Here is a 23,141-nt window from a genome sequence, read left to right as displayed (position 1 = left end):
AATTAGTTGTGCTGAATATTATTCTTGTAAAAATGTTGTCAAGTTACAAATGCTGTTTGTTATTTAAGAAAGAGAATACACATGGAATGTTAACATTTTGTAAGTAGACACGCTGGCCGAGTCAGGGAAAATATATTGTCAAAGAGTGTAAATGCATTACCACTGGGCGTGCGAGCGCGCCAAAAAAAGTAGAAGTTCAGAATCGCAAGGAGACGATTGGTGTCGTTGGTTGTGCGTTTTTGCCTGTGTGGCTATGCAAAAGTGCGGGGATAAAAAGTCTATTTCCGAAGTGCGGAGCAGTGAAAACTGAAATGTTTGGTTTGGTGGATCTTTAATGTGGGCAAGCTATGGCATTTATTGGGCACAGTACAAATGCAGTAAGCGTAATTCACATAATATCAAGAGTACTGTGGACCCTTGTTATTGGCTATAGTATGGCAAGAAGATAAATCTGCGCCATATTTTACCGCTAAGTGAAGCCACTCGACAAACCAGCGGCATCATAAAGTGAAGTGAGGCCTAGACTTTTTATAACTAGAAGTGTAATAGGCTGACAAGCGTAGTTGGAATATTGTTGCTTAAATAACATTGTTATCGTGCTTACTGTCACGTGAATAGTTCTCCTATCATCCAAGTAGTATCCATCCTATCACTTTGTATGAACCGAGATAATCAGAAATTAACTGAAAATGGATTGGACATTAATTATTAGATTATCAGAACATAATTTTTACAGCTTTTGGACAATTACGTAATAATGAGGTATTTGGCTGTAGTATGAATAATGTCAGAAACAGAGTGACGCAAAATCCAGTATAGATTCATTTGGTAAAAATAGAGTAACTTTCACAGTAAAAAATTGGTAGTAAAACTTTACGTACCTTGGACACTGAATTCCACTGTCAAAGCAAAGTTCTAATTTATAGCTTGTGGCATAATTTATAGCTTTTATTACAAAAATATATCAGAGTAACTGCAATAAGTAAATTGAAACAATCTTTCTGCTTGCTACGATTACAACAGTCACTATTACGGTGAGTAACGTAACAAAAAGTTTCTGTCCACAGCCAGTAAACAATCTTAGTTTAATTGATCTTTGAAAATTAATATAATATTTGTATGTGTTTGCTATTGGATTATTGTTTGACAACCGTGACATGTGAGGTATGAAGTACTTGAAAGTGTGCGGTAGGTACTGTTCCTATGTTATGACGCCAATAACTATTCTTACGTAAGATTGATTACGAGTATAAAGTTCAGTTTTAATTTAATTATTCTTGTTCCGGTGAGGAACTGGCGACCGTTGGTTCTTTTCATTAATGCAATGGTTTGAAAACCTTTTTTGCAACTTTTCCACTGACCACTGTTAATTAAATACTAGTTAACGTAATAAAAATATATAAAGTTAACCGAATTTTGTTACTAATCGTCATTGCTAAAATACTGAGCAACGGCGATACGGTTATAACTTCATCTATGTCTCTCGGTTTTGCATTATTCTTCGGAGTAGATGCCTTTTCCCCACAGATTAGGGACTTTAGGTATACGGTCGTATAGAAAAGTGTAATTAGCCGAAGAGGTAGACGGATTATACGTGGCTTCCAGTGACAGGATAGTGTATTATAATTACTACTGTTCCGAGTCTTGCAAAATTAACAGTGGTTATTTACAATGAATAATAGTGAGAAAATTTCAGTTACAACAAGACGACAAACTAAACACTACTGGAGGAACGGAATGTGTAAATAATGCAAAGGTGAAGCAAGAAATATTTGATGACAGTAACGATAATTTGGAAATGAATGACACAGAATATAAAAGTGATGTAAACGTAACAAAGACGAAAGCGAAACAGACAATGGAACAAGGTAGTAACATGCCGGTATTTAGTAAGAATGCATTAATGCAAATGATTCAAAAAATGAGTTGGAAGTAAGCGGTGAGATTAGCTCTATAAAAAGCGAAATCATGAATTCAGTAAGCAATGAGATTAGCTCGGTGACAATGAGCGCAAGTAATGAGGTAAGTTCTCTAATAGAGGAAATAGCTGCCTTGAGAGGTGAAGTAGAAATTTCTAACACGAAATAAATGATTTAGATACTAAATTTAGTAATGACAGGAAAGATATGATAAAACTTCTTACGGACGAAATGAAAAGATTCAAAGACAACATGCAACAGCAATTGGACGAGTTAGTAGCTGCAAAATGCGGACATATCGAAAATCAACTGAAACGCTACATTGATGTGAGAACGGACGAGATCAATGGAAATGTCAACAAAAAGGCAAATCGCGAAATAGCAACAATCCGTTCTGACTTTAAAAATTCGGTTGATTCTTTGAAAGCCAGCCGGGGTGGCCGAGCGGTGCTAGGCGCTTCAGTCTGGAACCGCGCGACCATCTACGGTCGCAGATTTGAATCCTGGCTCGGGCATGGATGTGTGTGATGTCCTTAGGTTAGTTAGGTTTAAGTAGTTCTAAGTTCTAGGGGACTGATGACGTCAGATGTTAAGTCCCATAGTACTCAACGCCATTTGAACCATCTGATTCCTTGAATGGCCAAATTATAAGTGTTAAGGTCAAACTTCAGGCGTTGGAAACGGATGTTAATGATAAGTTTTCTGAAATAAAAGACAAACATGTGGGTGAGATAAATGAGCGTATTAAAAATATGGAGAACTCAAGAAATCTAATTGCCACTTACGTTGTAGGAGGGACATGCCAGAGCCAAGTAAGCAGTGAGATTGATAAATTTGATCCTAAAGGTGGCAATGATAAGGTCGTGTTCATGGACAAATGTAAGTCGTTAATACCGAACGAATTGCCAAAAGAAATTCGCCTCAGAATTGCCAAGACACGACTGAGTGGTGACGTAGATAGTTGGACAGTTCGCGCCCTGAGCGGTTGCGAAACGCTTGACGAATTCTTAAAACGATTTGAAGACGAATACTGGTCAACCAGTAAACAGGAGAAAGTAATAACGAAATTTACGTATGCTCCTCTGTATTGTGCCAGCAGAGACTAAAATATGAAAAATTATTGCGAGGATATGTGTAAAAAGATCGAGCATGCGAAAGAAAACAGAACTGAAAAGAGAATGTTGGACATACTGCGCGGCAAATTACCACGTAGTGTCCGTGGCTAAATAATTGGTGATGTAGCAAAACAGCGTTTTTGAATAAGGTGGGAGATGTAGATGCTTTATACCGTGATGACGAGAGTAGTCAGTACAGTCACCACAGCAGCAGCTATAATCAGAACGGAAATAGTAAATATTACGATCGACGAGGTCAAAATAATCAAAATCAAAGTCAAAACGGAAACTTAAATAGTGATTACAATGTGTGATCGGCACATGTAGATAGAGGAAGACGCAGCAGAGGTTTTCGCCGTGGTAGGAGGGATTATAATTGTAACCACCATGGCAATGATAGCGTGGAAAACGGGGGTCCACAACAGTAGCGGGTCTTACTGCAGCTGATCGCTTTGTGAGACCCCGCCTGCATCAGAGGCAGTATTACCGCCGCAACAATGACGACGCAAAGGGAAGAAAATCGAGTAATGAACTTAAAAAAGGTGAAGTGTAGGCTGGAAACAGCGAGGATGAAAACGGATGCAGAAATGTCGCGATTTGGACGCTGGTCGAATCAGATGTATTAGCAAGCGGAATCACAAATGTTGTTGGAGTGGCTACTCGTGCGAGTACAGACAGTACCGCTGCCTCGAGTTTAGCGCATCTTCCGTTAGCGACTGAGCAAGTTGTTTCGGTAAATGAAGTTGAAATAATTGAAGTTAAGGAATGGCTGACGCAATTAAGTAATATTCTATGTACGATGTTCTGGAGGAATGGAAGAAAGAAAGTAGCGTATATTCTACGGAAAGTAATGAGGAGCTGATGACTAATGAAGATGAGTATTTTGTTTGAGAGCCTAAGGGGCAAGTAATTTGAATGAGGTGTTACGTAAAGTAGATAATGTTGATGAGATATGTGAACATATTAAGCCGGCCGCTGTGGCCGACCGGTTCTAGGCTCTTCAAAAAAATGGCTCTGAGCATTATGGGACTTAACTTCTGAGGTCATCAGTCCCTTAGAACTTAGAACTACTTAAACCTAACTAGCCTAAGGACATCACACACATCCATGCCCGAGGCAGGATTCGAACCTGCGACCGTAGCTGTCACGCGGTTCCAGACTGTAGCGCCTAGAACCGCTCGGCCACCACGGCCGGCTAGGCTCTTCAGTCCGGAACCGCGCTGCTGCTACGGTCGCAGGTTCAAATCATGCCTCGGGCATGGATGTGTGTGATGTCCTTAGGTTAGTTAGGTTTAAGTAAGTCTAGGGGACTGGTGACCTCAGATGTTAAGTCACATAGTGCTTAGAGCCATCTGAACCATTTTTTGAACATAATAAAGAATGTGGGGCACGTGAGGTGCATAATAATAATAATGTATTTGTGGATGCCATTACCGAACTCGACGAAGTCAGCGGATTAGAAAAGGCAGCCGGAAACTGTGGTATGTTTGTTTTGATAACTGGGTGAGGTTAGTGAGCAAAACGAAGATTCTAATGCGTACCAAGTTAGGGCGGAAGTATTGTGTTCAGATGACGTAAGCCAGCTTGACGATGCAACAGATACTGCGGAAATAAAACATGTTTTGTTCCAAACAGAAGAAGGTAGTAGCAGGAGGCAGAAAAAACCAGCGGATAAAACGGTTGAGCCGGGTGATATTCTGTGGAATGATTTGGATGTGCAACAGGATTTATTATGGGAAGGTAGAGGTGATGAGTCGAGACGATGTGAACAGATCATGATCCTGGTAAATGTACATGGTGTAGAAACTCAGACATTAATCGATAGTGGTAGTCAGATTAGTGTGTGTTCCCAGTCATTTTATGAGCATATCAGGAATGAACGTGAAATAGTCGCGATGCCAGTTGAAGGCGTGATGATAATAGGTGCTACTGGTAGTCGTAGTAAATAAATAATATCTCAGGTGTTGTTACAAATGATTATTAAAAAGTCTTGTTTGAACACGATTTCTTAGTGGTTCCCAAGTACTGAAATAATTGCAGGTATGGTTTGGATGACTAAGCATAAAGTAATTATTGACTGTGATAGGAAGGAAATGATTTCTTCAGTGGGAAACGAGAAGATAAATGTGTATTTCGATGAAGTAGTAGAAACTGGTGAAAGAAGTGAAGTTAATTTACGAATACTTAAGTTACCAATGTACTAAGGTGTGCAGGTCTGGACAAAGGAGCCGAGATTATCATGTTAGAAACTTGTGTAAATTGAACCCATCTGATGACGAAATGAAAGACAAGTAGAAAAGGTTTAGGGAATATAAGTAGAACAGAAAAGGGAATTGTAGAATATTTTAGCCAGTAACATAGAAGTATTTCCAGAGCAGCCTGGCTTAGAACGTGAATTTGAATATGAAATCGAAACTGTAGATCATGAGCCATTTTCCGGACCAATTTATCAAATCCTGTTAACTAGGAAGGAAGCAGTACAGAGAGAAATAAATCGTATAGAGGAATGGGGAATAATTGAAAGATCTAGGAGCCAGTGCAATAATCCACTTGATCTGGTCAATAAGAAAGACGGGGGAGTGAGAATTGTGACATACGCGCGCGGTTTAAATAAGATAGTGAAGCGTGAGACTGATAGACCAGAATGTTTGGACGATGTGCTTCTCACGTTTTATGGTGTGAAATACATGACAAGTCTTGGTTTGACGGCTGGATATTGACAAATTCCGTTAGAAACCAAATCAAGGAAACTGACAGCATTTCTTTTTCCGGGACAGTGCTACCAGTATAATGTCATTCCCTTTGGATTAAACGTATCTGTATCCGTGTTTATCAGAGCATTGGATGGGCTGTTAGGAAAAGAGTTAGCGAGTAGAAGTTGCCTCAAACCGAACAAATGTAGCTATTGCTCATCTAGCTTAAATTTATCACTTCCGAAAAAGGCAAATTTTAGCTGGTAATGACATCTACATCTACATATATACTCCGCAATCCACCATACGGTGCGTGGCGGAGGGTACCTCATCCCACAACTAGCATCTTCTCTCCCTGTTCCACACCCAAACAGAACGAGGGAAAAATGACTGCCTATATGCCTCTGTACGAGCCCTAATCTCTCTTATCTTATCTTTCTGGTCTTTCCGTGAAATATAGGTTGGCGGCAGTAAAATTGTACTGCAGTCAGCGTCAAATGCTGGTTCTCTAAATTTCCTCAGTAGCGATTCACGAAAAGAACGCCTCCTTTCCTCCAGAGACTCCCACCCGAGTTCCTGAAGCATTTCCGTAACACTCGCGTGATGATCAAACCTACCAGTAACAAATCTAGCAGCCCGCCTCTGAATTGATTCTATGTCCTCCCTCATTCCGACCTGATAGGGATCCCAAACGCTTGAGCAGTACTCAAGAATAGGTCGTATTAGTGTTTTATAAGCGGTCTCCTTTACAGATGAACCACATCTACCCAAAATTCTACCAATGAAACGAAGACGACTATCCCCCTTCCCCACAACTGCCATTACATGCTTGTCCCACTTCATATCGCTCTGCAATATGAGCATTTAAACAAGTGCTTACTCACGGACCGACAGATATCTGTGTATTACCGCACTTTGACGCGTGCAAGTGTGTGAATCTGCTGTTGGTGCGACCTGATTGGCTAGCTTCAGTGCTAAATAACTCTGAAAAGCAATTTATCGATTTTCTTAACAATTATTTCTCAGCGTAACCTCCCCTGTAACACCCTTACAAGCTTTCCACAGTTTTTCTGATCACCTGTATGCAGTCTGAGCAAAAGATTCCGGACACCACTATGTAAAGGGGAATTGGTCACTAGGTGACATTAGAATCGGACCCGCCAGTATGGAACGAGGTGGGGGTGTATTGTGTGGTCAGTATAGAAGCACTAACAAGAGAATGGGTCAGACAAGAGAGCTCAGTGACTTCAAACGTAGACTAGTATTGGATGTTACCTGAATAACAAATTTATCAGGGACATTTTAACCCTTCTTAAGCTGCCCAAGTCTTCTGTGGGTGATACAAGGAGCATGGATTATTTGTGAGGGTGGTTTGTAAAAAGTAACTTGAGATAAGCGGAAGGAATCATTCGTGAGAGCCAAAGTACTATCAGCAGTACAGTTAGCACAATGCCTGTGCGTAGGGAACTAAAATGAATGAAATACGGTGGCCGAGCAGTTCCACATAAGTCTCTCATTTCTTAATCAATGCGAAGCGACGAGTGAGGTGGTGTAAGACTGGAAAAAAGTGACTTGGAGTTGTGAATCACGCTATAGCGTGTGGGAATCCGATGGAATGGTGTGGGTTTGGAGAACAGCTGGAAAACGTTGCTTTCCACCATGTGTAGCTCCAACAGTGAAGTACAGAGGAGATAGCGTTGTGGTATCCGAGTGCTTTTAAAGGTTGGGGTGTGGTCCCCTTGTTGTTCTTTAAAAAAACGCTAAATGGAGAAGTATATGAAGACATTAGAAAATTGCACCGAACTGCAGGAAGATCTGCAGCGGATAGGCACTTGGTGCAGGGAGTGGCAACTGACCCTTAACATAGACAAATGTAATGTATTGCGAATACATAGAAAGAAGGATCCTTTATTGTATGATTATATGATAGCGGAACAAACACTGGTAGCAGTTACTTCTGTAAAATATCTGGGAGTATGCGTGCGGAACGATTTGAAGTGGAATGATCATATAAAATTAATTGTTGGTAAGGCGGGTGCCAGGTTGAGATTCATTGGGAATCCTTAGAAAATGCAGTCCATCAACAAAGGAGGTGGCTTACAAACACTCGTTCGACCTATACTTGAGTATTGCTCATCAGTGTGGGATCCGTACCAGGTCGGGTTGACGGAGGAGATAGAGAAAATCCAAAGAAGAGCGGCGCGTTTCGTCACAGGATTATTTGGTAAGAGTGATAGCGTTACGGAGATGTTTAGCAAACTCAAGTGGCAGACTCTGCAAGAGAGGCGCTCTGCATCGCGGTGTAGCTTGCTGTCCAGGTTTCGAGAGGGTGCGTTTTTGGATGAGGTATCGAATATATTGCTTCTCCCTACTTATACCTCCCGAGGTGATGACGAAGGCTTTCCGGCAGTCGTTCTTCCCGCGAACCATACGCGACTGGAGCAGGAAAGGGAGGCAATGACAGTGGCACGTAAAGTGCCCTCCGCCACACACCGTTGGGTGGCTTGCGGAGTATAAATGTAGATGTAGATGCAGATTGTGTGCTGCATACAGTAGAGGAACACTTCAGTGACGATGACTGTTTATATTTGCATGACAAGCAGTACCAGTGAGACAATGGTTTGTTAACAATAACAGTCGTGAAGAGGATTGGCCTGGCGAGAGTCCGCACCTGAGACCAACATCTTTGGGATGTGTTCGAACGTCAACTCTGCTCCAGAACCCTATGTGTCCAACATTACTATCTTCTCTGGTTTCGGCTTTTGAGGAAGAATGGGGTGCCAGTCTTCCACAGACATGCAGTCACCTCATTGTCCCCAGCATTCAAGCCGTCATGAAGGCGGGGGATGGACACACACTACATTAATGTCCATTAAATTTTGATCAGGTCGTGCGTGTTAAGTTCTTTTTGTGCCGACACAAGTGACGCGATGTTCGGTTTGTGTGAGTTTTGTGTTGGACAGTGGGTCGCAGAGTAGAGATGCAGACAGAGTGCGGCCGCTCACCGAAGCTGGCGCTGGCGGAGAGCGGCGTGGGCGGCGGCAGGTCCTCGCCCTGCTCGAAGCGCGCCAGGTTGATGGCGGCCACCTCGCGCCGCAGCGCAGCCACCAGCTGCTCCATGCGCAGCGCGTCGCACTCCACGTCCACCAGGATCTCGTACTCGGAGTCCTTGCGCGAGCTCGGCCGCGACTCGATGTGGATCACGTTCACGCCCAGGTCCTGTGCAGCAGACACCGACAACCACATTCACGTCAGCACTCCTCATCCTCCGATGTGCTTGCTTCACTCGTGGATTCGGCAAACAGATTTCTCATACTATTAGAACAGTGATTCCCATCCTTCGTGTGACCGTTACCCCTGAGTGCTAGTAATACGAAACTCGCCCCCCCTCCCCCCCCAAATACTGTAACTATGGCTGCGTGGTAAAGCGTGTATTAAACCTCAGTCTCTGAAACAATGTATGATTGAATAAATGGTCTTTAGCATGGAAAACATGTATTTCCGGACGTAAGTTCAGCAATATCTCATCGATCAATCCCTAGAGTTTGTACAGGGTGGAAGAAACCATCCTGTATTAGCAGGCAACTATTTTGCTCAAGTTAAATTGCCATCTTCCTGTTATTTACATCCATAGACGATTGTGCCAATCTATGTAGTGCACGATCGTTTAGCCGTGGGTATATCTGGGAACAGCTCGTTGAAGAAGACGGTCCAGTGCTGCGTTATACATTAAACAACAAAATTATGATTGTGCCAAACACACAAAAATTTTCGCATCAGATAGATTTGGTTCATAGGTTAGGCCTGCTGTCTGTATCAACTGTCAACACGGACACAGCAGGCAATATCCTACGAACCAAATGTGTCTGATGCGTTTTTGTATAATGTATAACGTTACACTGGAGCATCTGCTTAAGGAGGGTAGGACGTCAAACGGGCCGACTTGGAGCAGGAGAGTCACCACAGGACATTTTAATTTCTACTGTCTATACTTTTACAAATAAATTCATAAAACTTTGTCACCATGACCAGGAAGGATTGAGAACTCACACTCATCGCAGTCGAAGTTCAAAAACGTAGCAAAATACCTTTTTTTACATGTGAAATTTCATCATTTTTTCACTTATTACTGGCTGCATTTTCTTTCTAAGTAAGAGAGATTCTTCGATGAATTTTTCATAGCATACAAACAGTAGTTACAGGTGTATGAAACTCTAGAATTTTACAGATCTATTAAAAAAACTGTGGAAAATTTGAGATAATTAACTATAAAACCTGAGTTTTTTCTAAACATGAAGTTTAAAATGTAACAGTTCATTCATTTTTTCATAAATTAAATAACTTCTAGAGTTTCATACACCTGTAACTATGGTTTGTATGCTGTGCAAAAGTCATCGAAGAATCTGTCTTACTTAGGAAGAAAAGTGTACCTATAGCAACAAAGGCAGCCAGTAGTAAGTGAAAAAATGATGAAATTTCACATGTTAAAAAATGTTTTTTGTTACGTTTTTGAGCTTGCACTGCTATGAGTATGAATCCTGAATCCTTCCTGGTCATGCTGTTAAAGTTTTATGAAATTACTTGTAAAAGTATAGACAGTGGAAATTAAAATGTCCTGTGGTGCCTCCCCTGCTCCAATTCGGCCCGTTTGACGTCCTACCCCCCTTTAACGGGTTGCCCCTAAATATGACCATGACTAAAAACCGTACGCTACATAGTGGCGCAATGGTCTTTGTATGTAAATAATATGAAGATTTCAATTTATTTTGCCGGAACTATAAAGAGAGAGAGAGAGAGAGAGAGAGAGAGAGAGAGAGAGAGAGAGAGAGAGAGATAAAGGGTATCTCTGCAAAGAGTTGTGAGGAACATTTTCTCTGGTGTTCCGCAGACATTTGCAGTTTTGTTTTTGCAACGTGTAGCTGCGGCCAGCCCAAACAAATGCTGCTCATCACATCTTTCATGCGATGCCCAGCGTAGATGAAAGGCGTCGGTTTGTTTCCCGTTACAAACAAAATTTAAAAGGGATTTTTATGTGCCCATTCGACAGAGCGGCCACAATTAGTCTAGTGTGATATTCGATTCATGGGTGTGTATTAACAGCGACAGTGAAACTCGGGAAATGACCAGTGTCCACCTGCGGCAGCATCGCCCTGGCCCGCGCTGACTGCTGCCGCCAGGCACGCAGCGCTTCTCAGTCGCTGCTGGAGTACTGGTTATCTTCGTGTTTTACTCTCCCTGTTAATACATAACGATAAAAGGAATATCGCACTAGGCTAATTTGGGGCTGCTCTATCAAATGTGCACGTAAAATTACGATTTGAAAATAATTTTGTTTTCAATAGGAGAGACGCCCGGTATATTTATTGCGATGTGGTTAAATAAACTTCTCTAGTAAGAACATTACATTATTCAGAGATCGCTCTCCTGCTGACAATGTCAGAAAACTAATTTATATTTTAAAATGGCGAAAGTAAATGATATTTAGTTTTTGTACGCGTTCTGTTAAACCACTAACTAAAGAGAAATTGGTACTAGGTTACCTCTATCAACCTTTTTTTACAGAATGATGAAGCAATTCCCAGGGCATCGCGAGTGCTATCTACAACTTCTACTGAGAAAAGAAACGTATCTATCCATATTGAGAGTAGATACTTGTTATAAGGCATGCTTTCTCTCCACAACACGTCTTCCTACTTCACTCACACTCTGCAGCCAGTTTTAAAATCAACGAAGTTAAAATGTCTGCACTCTATTTATTGTCTGTAAATTACTTGATCACTGGAATTCTTACTTCTAGACTGGTAGAAATTGGAAGACTTCAGATTTCCAATGTTGCCTGACCACTGCCACTAATAATAACAATAACAATAATCCAGAATGAGATTTTCACTCTGCAGCGGAGTGTGCGCTGATATGAAGCTTCCTGGCAGATTAAAACTGTGTGCCGGACCGAGACTCAAACTCGGCACTTTTGCCTTTCGCGGGCAAGTGCTCTACCAACTGAGCTCTCCAAGCACGACTCACGCCCCCTCCTCACAGCTTTACTTCTGCATCTCGTCTCCTACCTTCCAAACTTTACAGAAGCTCTCCTGCGAACCTTGCAGAACTAGCAATCCTGAAACTAAGGATATTGCGGAGACATGGCTTAGCCACAGCTTGGGGGATGTTTCCAGAATGAGATTTTCACTCTGTAGCGGAGTGTGCGCTGATATGAAACTTCCTGGCAGTTCGAGTCTCGGTCTGGCACACAGCTTTAATCTGCCAGGAAGTTTCAATAATAATAATGTTATTAATGGTAATAATACTGTGTAGGCCCTACAGAAATGTAGTTACGTAGTTGCTATTGTGTTAAGTTGCGAAGTGAATAATGAAGTAATGATGTTAAGTAGAACTCCTCTGACAGCTCGTAAAATTCTTGTTTTATTAATTCACAACTGATTTCGCGACTAAAGCCGCATCATTAGGTGCAGCCTTCATGGTAAAGAGTAACTTATAGTGCCTCAACTTTGAGGATATTGAAATTAATAATGAAGGTGGTAAATACAAATGAGCGTATGGTATCGTTGGCCGGGAGGCTCCAACCGGGGAAGTTTCGACGCCAAGTGGAAGTCTTATTTCAGTCGACGCCACATTGGGCGACTTGCGCGCCGGTGATGAGGATGAAATGATGATGATGACGATAACAACACAACACCCAGTCCCCGAGTGGGAAAAGCCTCCAACCCGGCCGGGAATCGAACCCAGCCCCGCTTACATGGGAGGCGAGCACATTCCCACCCAGCTAAGCAGGCGGACAATAAAAGTGGTATCTAAAATATACTCACAGGTTTAAAGTTCATAGCTGTACCTATCGCTCCTAGTCAAGACACGTATATTATTCAGTGAATATTGTCTAATTTATATCGATGAACGAAGGCCGCTAAACTGGCTCCATATCAATAAAACAAGAATTTTACCAGCTGTCAGCGGAATTCTTCTTAAAATCATGCCTTTCAACAGCTGCGCATGCCTGGAACATAAAATACTTCGCGATAATGTAGTAAGTTCTGGTGCACTGGAGGAATTGCCTACAGCTAGGAGAAAGGATTTTCACGCTTGCAGCCTTCATATAGTTAATGAAAGACATTTTTGTTTGTCTGAATAATGACAACGTTGCTTGTTTTTTATATTTTTTAATTAACCGGATCGATATCGAGCACATGCTCATCAGCGGCCTTGTATTTTACTTGCAAGCCTTCGAAGACCTTTTTCAGATGTTCTTTTAATTTTATACGTTTTATATAATACGCGGTAAAGCATACAAAATTAATAGAACACCAGAAAAATTCTGTGAATGGTTAAAAGTGAAATATAGACCACTGATGATGAGCATGTCCTCGAAAGCGGTCCAATAAATTGAAAAGTTTAAAACGCAAGCAGCCTTGTTATTATTATACAAATAAAAATGTGTTCCATATTCATGCCATATTTAAGCGTACGTGACGGATATGTCTCAACTCCAGTCTCGTAGACCTTATGCGTGTAGTGCATGGACTCTGTGAGGAAGATGTTGCTCGTACATTCTTTTAACAAGTTATAATGTCCACCACATTGAGACATGCGTTGATGCTAGTAATTGAGAAAAAATAAATTAATAATTACATAAGTTATCAGTACTACAGTCTTACATAATAATCATCTCAAATGTCCTTTTGTTTCTACCGCTCATAAAATATCTTTTTACCCCTTAAGGGGTTTCCCCAGCTGGGAACCACTACACTAGAACATAGTAAGTGAAATACAGTCAAAGGATTGTCAGTAATCCACACCAACTGTAAAGGACACTTATCAGCAAACTGGAATCATAAGATTGAAGAAGAAAGGTATAATCAGTGCAGAACATATTGTTAAATTTTCATAGTATAAGAGCACAAACACTGCCTACCTCTTTTAGGACTCGTTTATAGCTAACCAGCAACCTCCTCCAAGTCCGATACATTAAACTATCAAACTCTCTTGTATAAAGCAACTTCGAATCACATTTGCACAATCGATATTGAGAATTATTTACACGTTTAAAGTTTGCTGGAAGTCACTAAGTGCCCTCTTTATCAAACCCAGGATGAATCTAATCTTGGTAATTTTCGCGGCGTGAGTTACACTGGCAAGACGTCAAGTCAGATACACAGTTTCGAATTCGAGTACTTGCCTTACTGTGTTAAACGTTTAACCTAATGAAAAGAATATGGTAACATTTTAAATTTTTGAATTCGGTTAATAATTATATGAAATACCAAAAATTAAAAAAATATATAATCGAATGCACAGCGAACGCGTCTCACTGTTGAATCCAGTGATTCGATCCAGTTGTTCAAATTCCCTTCAGTGTGGCTTGCTGAATTAACGCGGATAAATATCATCGCTACTTGCTGTTGAAATACTCCGGCCTATTAAGCCGTGGTCGAATGAAGCTCTTGGAGAAACCCGTCATTTTGTATCCATTTGTGAAAGACGCCTTCAAGGCAGATTTTAGGGTCTAAGAATGTATGATTCATACCCTGACTCAGTCAGTCACGAATCATGGTGAGATTCCCTCTTGAAAATGCCCTCCAAAGATGGGGGTGAATGTTAAGTTTCTCAAGGAAATGCATACGAACACCAGATAATAGCTCAGAGTATTGTAATAAGCGTGACATTTCTGGGCGTGAAAGTTTACATTATACAGACCTCTCTGTTAGAACGCACCGTATCTAATCACATAACTGGCCGGCAAACAAGTAACGATGACATCGAACTCAGTGAGATGCAGTGACATGAAGTGATGATGGTGAAGCCTGCTCAGAAGACGTTGAAGTCCATTATAATGAATACTTTGCAGTAATGGAAATTTGTACCAATCTGGAACGCATACACAGAGTTCCTACTTTTCGCGATCTGTGATATTAACCACTAGGCTGCCTCAGCAGCACTCTCATTGCCACATATAACTCTACCTTGCCGTGAAACAACGAGGCGACACAGTGATTAGTACACTAGACTTGCATTCCGGACGACGACGATTCAAATCCGTTTCCGACCATCCAGACGTGGGTTTCCCGTGATTTCCCACAGTCGCTCCAGACAAATGCCGAGATGCTTCTTTCGCAAGGGCACAGCCTATTTACTTCCCCATCCTTAGAATATTCCGAGTTTCTGGTCTGTTTCTAATGACTTAGATGTCGATAGTATGTTGCTTCTTTACTTCCTTCCTTTCTTCCTTGAAACATATTTTCGTGAATCACGACCTACTAGTCATTAAAATGTGTTCCCTGTATTCACAACTCGCATACTGAGTATCAAGTGCACAGTATCACCATACCTTAGACCACCACCCAAAGACTCCTGTATGTGTGTTAACAACACCGACTCAAAGGAAGGCCTCGGCGCTTGTTCGTGACGCCGGCCGCGGTGGTCTCGCGGTTCTAGGCGCGCAGTCCGGAATCGTGCGACTGCTACGGTCGCAGTTTCGAATCCTGCCTCGGGCATGGATGTGTGTGATGTCCTTAGGTTAGTTAGGTTTAAGTAGTTCTAAGTTCTAGGGGACTAATGACCACAGCAGTTGAGTCCCATAGTGCTCAGAGCCATTTGAACCATTTGTTCGTGACGTCACGTCAGCTAGGCACGGCGAACGTCAGGTCTGTTGCAGGCATACTCATAATGGTGGTGTCTCCCTCTCTGACACAGGAAAATATGAAACTATTGGCGGCAGTTGACCAACACACAGTGTTCTGAGAGATTTATGCCATCAGTTAATTGTGCAATTCATTACACTTCTTAACAAATAGTGTACTCCTGAACTTAAGTTTCTACCTGTTTTAAGGATTGACATACAAAAACAACTTCATGGTCCAGCAGCAACAGAATTCGTGCTTCTTTACCTTATTTGTAAATCTGAGGAAGTTACGTGTGTACTGGGTTGCTTTTACAAGAAACTGTGAACATATTGGTGTTCTTCTTTAGGTATCGTGGTTGACTATGGGGTGAGGAGCACTTAATGTTAATGAAATATCTTGCGATTGTACACGTTGGGGGAGGGGGTGGGGGACAGAAGAAGAGGCAAAAGAGAGATAATTGTTTTATAAAATAAAATTTTTTTATCTTATAAAGTTTCTCCTTTCAGTTGCAAGAGGGGAACATTTATCCTTTCTAATGTGCATGTTTAAAAAAGTTTAAACTCAGCAGTATTTTCGATGTATGAAGCTATTTTGTTTCCTGTTTAGAATCCCTTTCGTTGAAAACGACTGGCTTCAGTTGGACATTTACACATGTAAATTAGTTCACATTTCCAGTGACGATGTCAAACGAAAATAAATAAATAAAAGAAACGAGTTCATTGTAAGGGGGGTTGTGGTAAGTTTCGATAGCAAAATGGATCAAGTAAATATAGTTACTTGAATGTAAAATTTCCGAAGCTTGCAATGGGGCAGCGTCTTCTCATACTGATCTACGTTTGTTTCGACAGTATTCAGTAATACAGAACTATGATCTTCATTTGTAGCTTTACGATAGTAAGATGTTTCATCTAAATAAAACTGCAGAATCCAAAAAAATACCAAACATTTTGTCCAAAAATAAGAGATTTATAGTGATAAGCACGCCCAGGCGTTTCTGCCTGCAACAGACCTGGCGTTCGCCGTGCCTAGCTGACGTGACGTCACCAACAAGCGCCGAGGCCTTTCTTTGAGTCGGTGTTGGTGTTAAGTGGTCTAGCGTCCTTGTGCCATTTATGTCATGAGTTTCCACGACGCCCCACCGAAATTTAGTCGGCACATAATTGCCACAAAGTTTGTTTTTGTGGATTCCGAAGATTCTTGAAGTTACAGAGATGATTGTAGTTCATTGAATGTATATCATCTGCTACATCAGTGTGCAATTTCAGAAACAGGGATGTGATTACAATATGTAAATCAGTTGGATAAATGTTGCTGTCGCATCCGTCGGCCAGACACAGCGGTGCACTCACCTGGAAGACCTGCAGCGCGCGGGCGAGACCGCCCACTTGGTTCTTCAGCGAGAACACCACAGAGCTCAGCGAGTCCTTGTGGCCCTCCACTGACACCTCGTTAGGTCCCGCGTCTCTGCTGATACTCCGCTGTAAACAAAAGAAAAGACTTTTCAACCTTCTCCGGCACAAACCAAGATGTTGCTAATAGAATATTACAATTAACTCTTCAGTCGACGTAGGTGTCCTTGGGAAAGAAGTAAAAAGCTCTGGACACGGGAGTTGGGGAAAATCTCTCGTGGCCCTTTCTAAGGGACCAATTTGTCACTCTCCACGAGAGTTTTTTCTTTTTTAAAAAAAAGCATAAACCTTCGTTGTTGCAGAACACACCTGAAGCCTTAGCGTAGACAAGGGCAGCCGTGACAATGGTCGCCTTCCTGAGAGCAGGTTGCGCTCCAGACGTCGCCAAACTGTTCATGTGGGCATTTGTCTTCCTGCAAGCAAGAATATTTTCTGACAAGGAACTTGAAGTATCTGTACGACCCTGCTCGATGGGACGAACAATATATCTTTACTCTCGGGCGCTATCCGCAGGGGGTCATCGAGATCCTGCATGGCGTTCAGTAATGCCCTCATGAACCTTTATGTTCCATGCTCGTATGACAGTCATGGGATTCGACCAACGCGAGCAGCAATACCGAAGATCGATAAACGGCAGCCTTAACAGGCTACCACCCAGTTGTTGTCGAATTCCGATACATGGCGGTAGAAGTTTCTCCTTATCAAAAGCATAACAAGATCTCACAAGCAGCTAACATTCAAATGCTGTTCCTGGATGAGAACCCAGCTGCGAAATCTTTCCTTACACGCTTAATGTAGATGGTCTACTTTGTACAGTTGTGTTGAAATGCTAAACATTTGCATATCCTACTATGTAGTACATTTAGTTAACGTTTGACGTTTGTAGCATGATGACGTAATTCCATGAATATCAATAACACATATTTTTAGGGTACGCATAATGTCAGCAATCCATCGTTTGTTCTCTATTTTGAATGACGATACACAAAGTGTAAAATGCCTCCAAAATTTTGCATTTAGTTCTCAACTTTTATCTGTAGTGCGAGGAAGAAACATTCAATTTTTTGAGCAGGCTGCTTCTAACTAGTCATCAAAGTCATTAATACATTTCCGAGTTTTAAAAAAGCCGTACCATGAAGAAATTATCCGAATGGGATGGAAATCGGTAACTGTGATCTATATGCACAGACAAATAAATGATTACAATTTTATAAAAATTGAATGGTTTATGTAAAAGAAAAAGTTTCACAAATTGAGCGAGTCAGTAATGCGTTGGTCTACATCTGGCCCTTATGCAAGCTGTTGTTCAGGTTGGCATTGATTGAGGCAGTAATTAGATGTCCTCTTGACAGATATCGTGCCAGATTCTGTCCAATTGGCGCGTTAGATCGCCAGAATCTCGAACTGGTTGAAGGGCCCTGCTTGTAATGCCCCAAACGTTCTCATTTGGGGAGAGAGCCAGCGTCAGTGGCCAAGGCAGGGTTTGGCAAGCACGAAGACAAGCAATAGACACTCTCGCTGAGTACAGGCTGAATGTAAGACTAAGATGCCTTGTCATGAAGGGCAACAAAGCGGGACGTAAAATATCGTTTTCGTGCCGCTGTGCTGTAAGTGCGGATGACCACCAAATGGGTCCTGCTACAAGACGAAATGGCACCCAGACCATCACTCCAGATTCTCGGGCCGTATAGCGGACAAGAGCCAGGCTGCCATCCGACAACAGACTAGGGCGTCTACAGACACGTCTTCGCCGGGTATCGGGACTCAGTTCGAAGCGGGACTCCTCAGTGGAGACAATTCTACTCCAGCCAATGAGATTGCAGGCTGAATGTGCCCGACACTGCCGAAAATAGTCTGCCCCGGTAGCTGAGTGGTCAGCGCGACAGAACGTCATTCCTAAGGGCCCTGGTTCGATTCCCGGCTGGGTCGGAGATTTTCTCCATTCAGGAACTGAGTGCTGTGTTGTCCTACTCATCATCATTTCATCCCCATCGACGCGCAAGTCGCCGAAGTGGCGTCAAATCGAAAGACTTACACCCGGTGAACGGTATACCCGACGGGCGGTCCTAATCACACGACTACTGAAAATGTGCTCGTTGCTCTACAGAGGTCAATGGTAAACAGCAAAAGTGGCGCCGTGATGTCAGCCCCGTCTCTATGGGCCGCCTATTAATGGTCCCTGTGTCCCTGACGATTACCCGGCCCTTGCATTCTGCCGTCTCTCTAAGTCGACCGCTTCCTTCTTGATGCTGTGTCCGGCCATGGTTCACCCATTCCCCTCAACATCGTCGAATAGTGCTATCGCTCCTATTAAAATGTCGAGCGATTAGACGATTACTCCAGCAGGCTTCTTTGATCCCAACTACACGTCCTCTCTCAAATGGCTGTCTGCGATGCATAATTACTGTCCAACTGAGGACACGGATGAAATTCACAAATACTTTATGCACTGGTGTCTACATGCACCTGTTTACTGTCCTTGTCTGTTGGGCGGTGAAATTCAGCTGCAGCGTCACGCATTCATCTATAGACCACCAAAGTTTAGAATTTAGCATTTTCTTTTGAAACCTGTATGAATATCGATTCTTAACCTGTCTGCGTAACTCCTCTGTGGAGCGTCAGTTTTTTTCTTAAAGTGTATATGGGTTGTCTGTTCTTTCGAACATGTTCGAAAAAAAAAGATATCTTCTTTGATCCAGCGGACATATAACTAATTGTTCAAAGGTTTCATTGAGGTTAGCAGCATTTGGGCTTTGAAATGTATCAAAGGTAACGGGTGAAAATTTGTGCAGGACCGGGACTCGAACCATGATTTCCGGCTTTACACGAGTGGTCGCTTTTACCGCCTCGGCCATCCGAGCACGCTACGCTGCCGACCAGATTCCAAACTTGAACCCCCGGATCCCTGATTCCTGTAAGAAATCGGGCATGGTGTGCATCCGCACTGAAAGAAACGATCTTTCAGATAGGCGCCACTAGAGAAGTGTGTACAAGGCTGGACATTTGGTCGGAAGGAAATCGTGTAGCGTGTTTAGATGGCTGGGGCGGTTAAGGCTACTTCTCGCGTAAGTCGGAAAATCCGGGTTTGAGTCCCGTTTCGACAGCAATTGTTGACCTGTTCCAATTGGTACATTTTAATGCCCAAGTGCGACTAACGTCAATGAAATCTTTGAACAATTTTCGTGTTAGTTTTTGAACGATTATTCTCTTTTGGCATTTCACTGTAGATCATCATCATTATCTTTATTTGCCCAACATATGATTTCATTTGCTGATTTTGAAGTTTGATTTCAGTTTTCCCCTGCCTTGCTGGTTAGGTGGGGAAAATGTCCGACTTCAGACCCCAGGCTCCAGGATTCAGTCTTCAGTCGGTGCTGTTTCACCTATGGTAATATCAAAGGTGCCATGTTGAGCCGAATTCGTGATCCACGTTCTCCTCTGAATGGCTGGTAACATATCGGAGGAGGACAAAGGCATATCACGTCCAATATGACAATGCCTGTAAAACGCTGTGGTTTTTATACCAACCTTAGTGTTGTTTACATCTTTATTCCTTTTTAGGAGTACCACTGGTGGTTCTAAAAGAATTTTCCCAGGATATGTGTGGTTCCAAGCAATAGCATATCCTGTATCTTACCGTTGTTATTGCATATTGGACACTGAGATGAACCATTTTTGCTCTTGCCACAAATGAATAACATCTGCTCCCCAGTCTCTTTACATCGTTTGGTTTTTGAGTCGCTTGATCATTGGGATTACAATCAGTTAGGAGGCAACAATTTACTGTCTAGCGTATAGCAACGTCACGCCTGTTAGGTGGCGCAGCTCAAGCATTGTGTATTTTTTATAGATGGTAATTTTAGATCCCTTAGGTGTTACTGTTTGTAGTGTGTACTTATACCATTTCTTTGGGAGATTCGTTATTATTAGAGCTCTACATATCTGGCGAAGGTATGAAAATATATTTTTTGCCTCTTGAGATACTCATCTTCACATGACTGAACAGCCTGTTGTTTTGTGGACACTGACTCCATAATGTGCCATTATTGCCATTACTTTGTATGGCCAGGAATGTAATTGCCTTCGTACTATTTATTATTCTTCATTGTTTTGACCATAATGACCGCTCTTTTGAGAAGTCTAAAAACCATCAAGCTCGTTTTTAAACAAATGAAAGCATTTAACTAGACGAGCCCAGCCTTACGTAAAACTTGCTTGGTTGTAACTGAGGCATTATATTGCTGTTGGCAGCAGGTCGTACAGATGTGAACAAAGTATGTTACAAATAAAGCGCTAGTTTCATTAGACTAGTCTGAATATGGACTTAAAACGACTTAAAATTGCCTTTTGATACCCCAGGGAAGGATTTTAATGTCGAACACATTAGCATTTAACCAGCAGTTAATAACAGCACGAGATGAGGAACAAATGCAAACAGTCAGCACGCCACGAGATTTTTCAGCTCTTCTTTTTCTACCGCTAAAAACCTCCGACGCTGTTTACTGAAATTACAAGTGTGCCTCATTTCTGCAGCAGAGTACAAGACACGAAGTCAAAGGAAAACCGAAAGGCAGGGAGAGAGAGATATGTTTAAAATAGCACTTGAAATTACGTTGAGAAATGTGAATACGCTCTCAGATCCTACTCTGTCCTGCAAATTAATTAAATTTTTGACGCGGACATTACTTTAATTAATTCCTGAAGTTAAGGCGCACTCCCTTTCCGGCACTGTGAGACGGTTTTGGTGGCGCTTACACCTTACAGCGAGCATTCGCTGCAACATTTGATTTAATTCGATTTCACAATGTCCAGACATTCCTACTGGAGTAAGATCGCCGGTTTCTTCAGTTGCGCCTGAAGCTACTAAGGGGAATTCACAGTGATCAGATTTCCGTAGTGTGTATGTTACTGAACTGAGCAAAGTAGCTTCGTTGTCAAGACGTGTGGGGACAGGGTAGGGGTGGTTGTGTATTGGATCTAGTGCCTGGCAGGCGACCTTGAAAGGTGTACCATAAATTTTTTCAGGTGAACACCGCAACTACTCCTTCTAGAATCCGTGCCAGATTCCTAATTAGTTAACTGCTACTAATAATCTGGAATATGGATGGAAAGAATTAGTCATAAATCTGGACTCGTCTCTCTGACCTGGATTATTGATTTGGTTATTGGATTACATAATGTGAAAAGGAAGACGCTGACAGGTGTGAATAATTACGAACCAAAATTTTAATAATTTATTGTTGCAAAATATTACACTAATTATTTTCAGAAGAATGGATAAACTGGTAGAAACCGACCTCAGAGAAGATCAGTTTGGGTGTCAGAGAAATACACGAACACTTGAGGTCATACTGACCCAACGACTTATCTATGGAGATAGTTTAAAGAAACGCAAGTATTTGCGGATTTAGGGAAAGCTTTTCATAGTGCTGACTTGACTACACTCATCGAAACTCTGAAGATAGCAGAGATAAAATACAGGGATCGAGAAGTTCTCACAAGTTGTACATAACCTAGACTGCAGTTATATGAATCGGAGGCCACAGCAATGCCTGGGCGACGTGGTTACCGTCGTCGCTGGCGGCGCAGCGTTCCTGTTTATCGTGTTTTGAAGGCGATAGACATTGATCTTGCTGGACAGTTTAATAAACAACAACTAATTGGAGGTCCAAACGTATTTCGTGGACTACGTTCAGCAATTTAGTTGGGAAGGGAGTGAGACAGTGTTGTAGCCGCTTCCCCATATCATTCTGTGCGTACATTGAGCAACCAATAAAAGAAACAAAAGAGAAATCTGAAAAGGGAATTAAAGATTAGAGAGAAAAATAAATATCTTAAAATTTGCCGATAACACTGCAATTCTGTCAGAGAGGGGAAAAAAGCTTGCAAGAACAGATGAATGGAGAAGACAGAGCATTAAGAAAAGTTTGTAAGGTGAATATCAACAAAAGTAAAACAATAGTAACGAAAAGTAGGTGAATTAAATAAGGTGATGCTTACAGGATTAGATTAGGAAATTAGATACGAAACGTAGAAGATTAATTTTTGATATTTGGGCAGCAAAACGACCTATAATGTAAGGCAAACTGATTATAGCAAGAAGACGATAAATTTGCTAACCTCATGTTAGGAATTCTTTCTGAAGATGTTTGTATGAGGTGTATCCTCGTATGGAAATGAAACGATGGTCGATAAGTGGTTTAGGGAAGAAGAATGTTGAAAATTAGATGTGAAGATCGAAATACTAATGAGGAGTTACTGAACCGAAATAATGAAAAACATGTTTTACATTAATAATCTTTCGGACAATAGTAATAGTAACCTCAGACTTTTTGGGGATGATGCACCTATCTATAATGTATAACTGTCTGAG

General features: G+C 41.8%; 1 protein-coding gene across 1 annotated transcript in view; it reads right to left on the bottom strand.

The window, feature by feature from the left end:
* Window positions 1-23,141, bottom strand: part of LOC126259312 (tryptophan 5-hydroxylase 1) — a 279,275-nt gene that overhangs the window by 198,442 nt on the left and 57,692 nt on the right. Inside the window, exons 2-3 of the mRNA XM_049955989.1 lie at window positions 16,709-16,837; window positions 8,733-8,946 (exon numbers count right to left, since the gene is read on the bottom strand). Coding sequence (XP_049811946.1) covers window positions 8,733-8,946; window positions 16,709-16,837 — 343 coding nt within the window. The remainder of the gene's footprint in view (window positions 1-8,732; window positions 8,947-16,708; window positions 16,838-23,141) is intronic.

This window comes from Schistocerca nitens, chromosome 5 (assembly GCF_023898315.1).
Source record: "Schistocerca nitens isolate TAMUIC-IGC-003100 chromosome 5, iqSchNite1.1, whole genome shotgun sequence".
Lineage (NCBI taxonomy): Eukaryota > Metazoa > Arthropoda > Insecta > Orthoptera > Acrididae > Schistocerca > Schistocerca nitens.
Note: the sequence above shows the minus strand (reverse complement) of the source record. Positions and strands in the feature narration are given on the sequence as shown.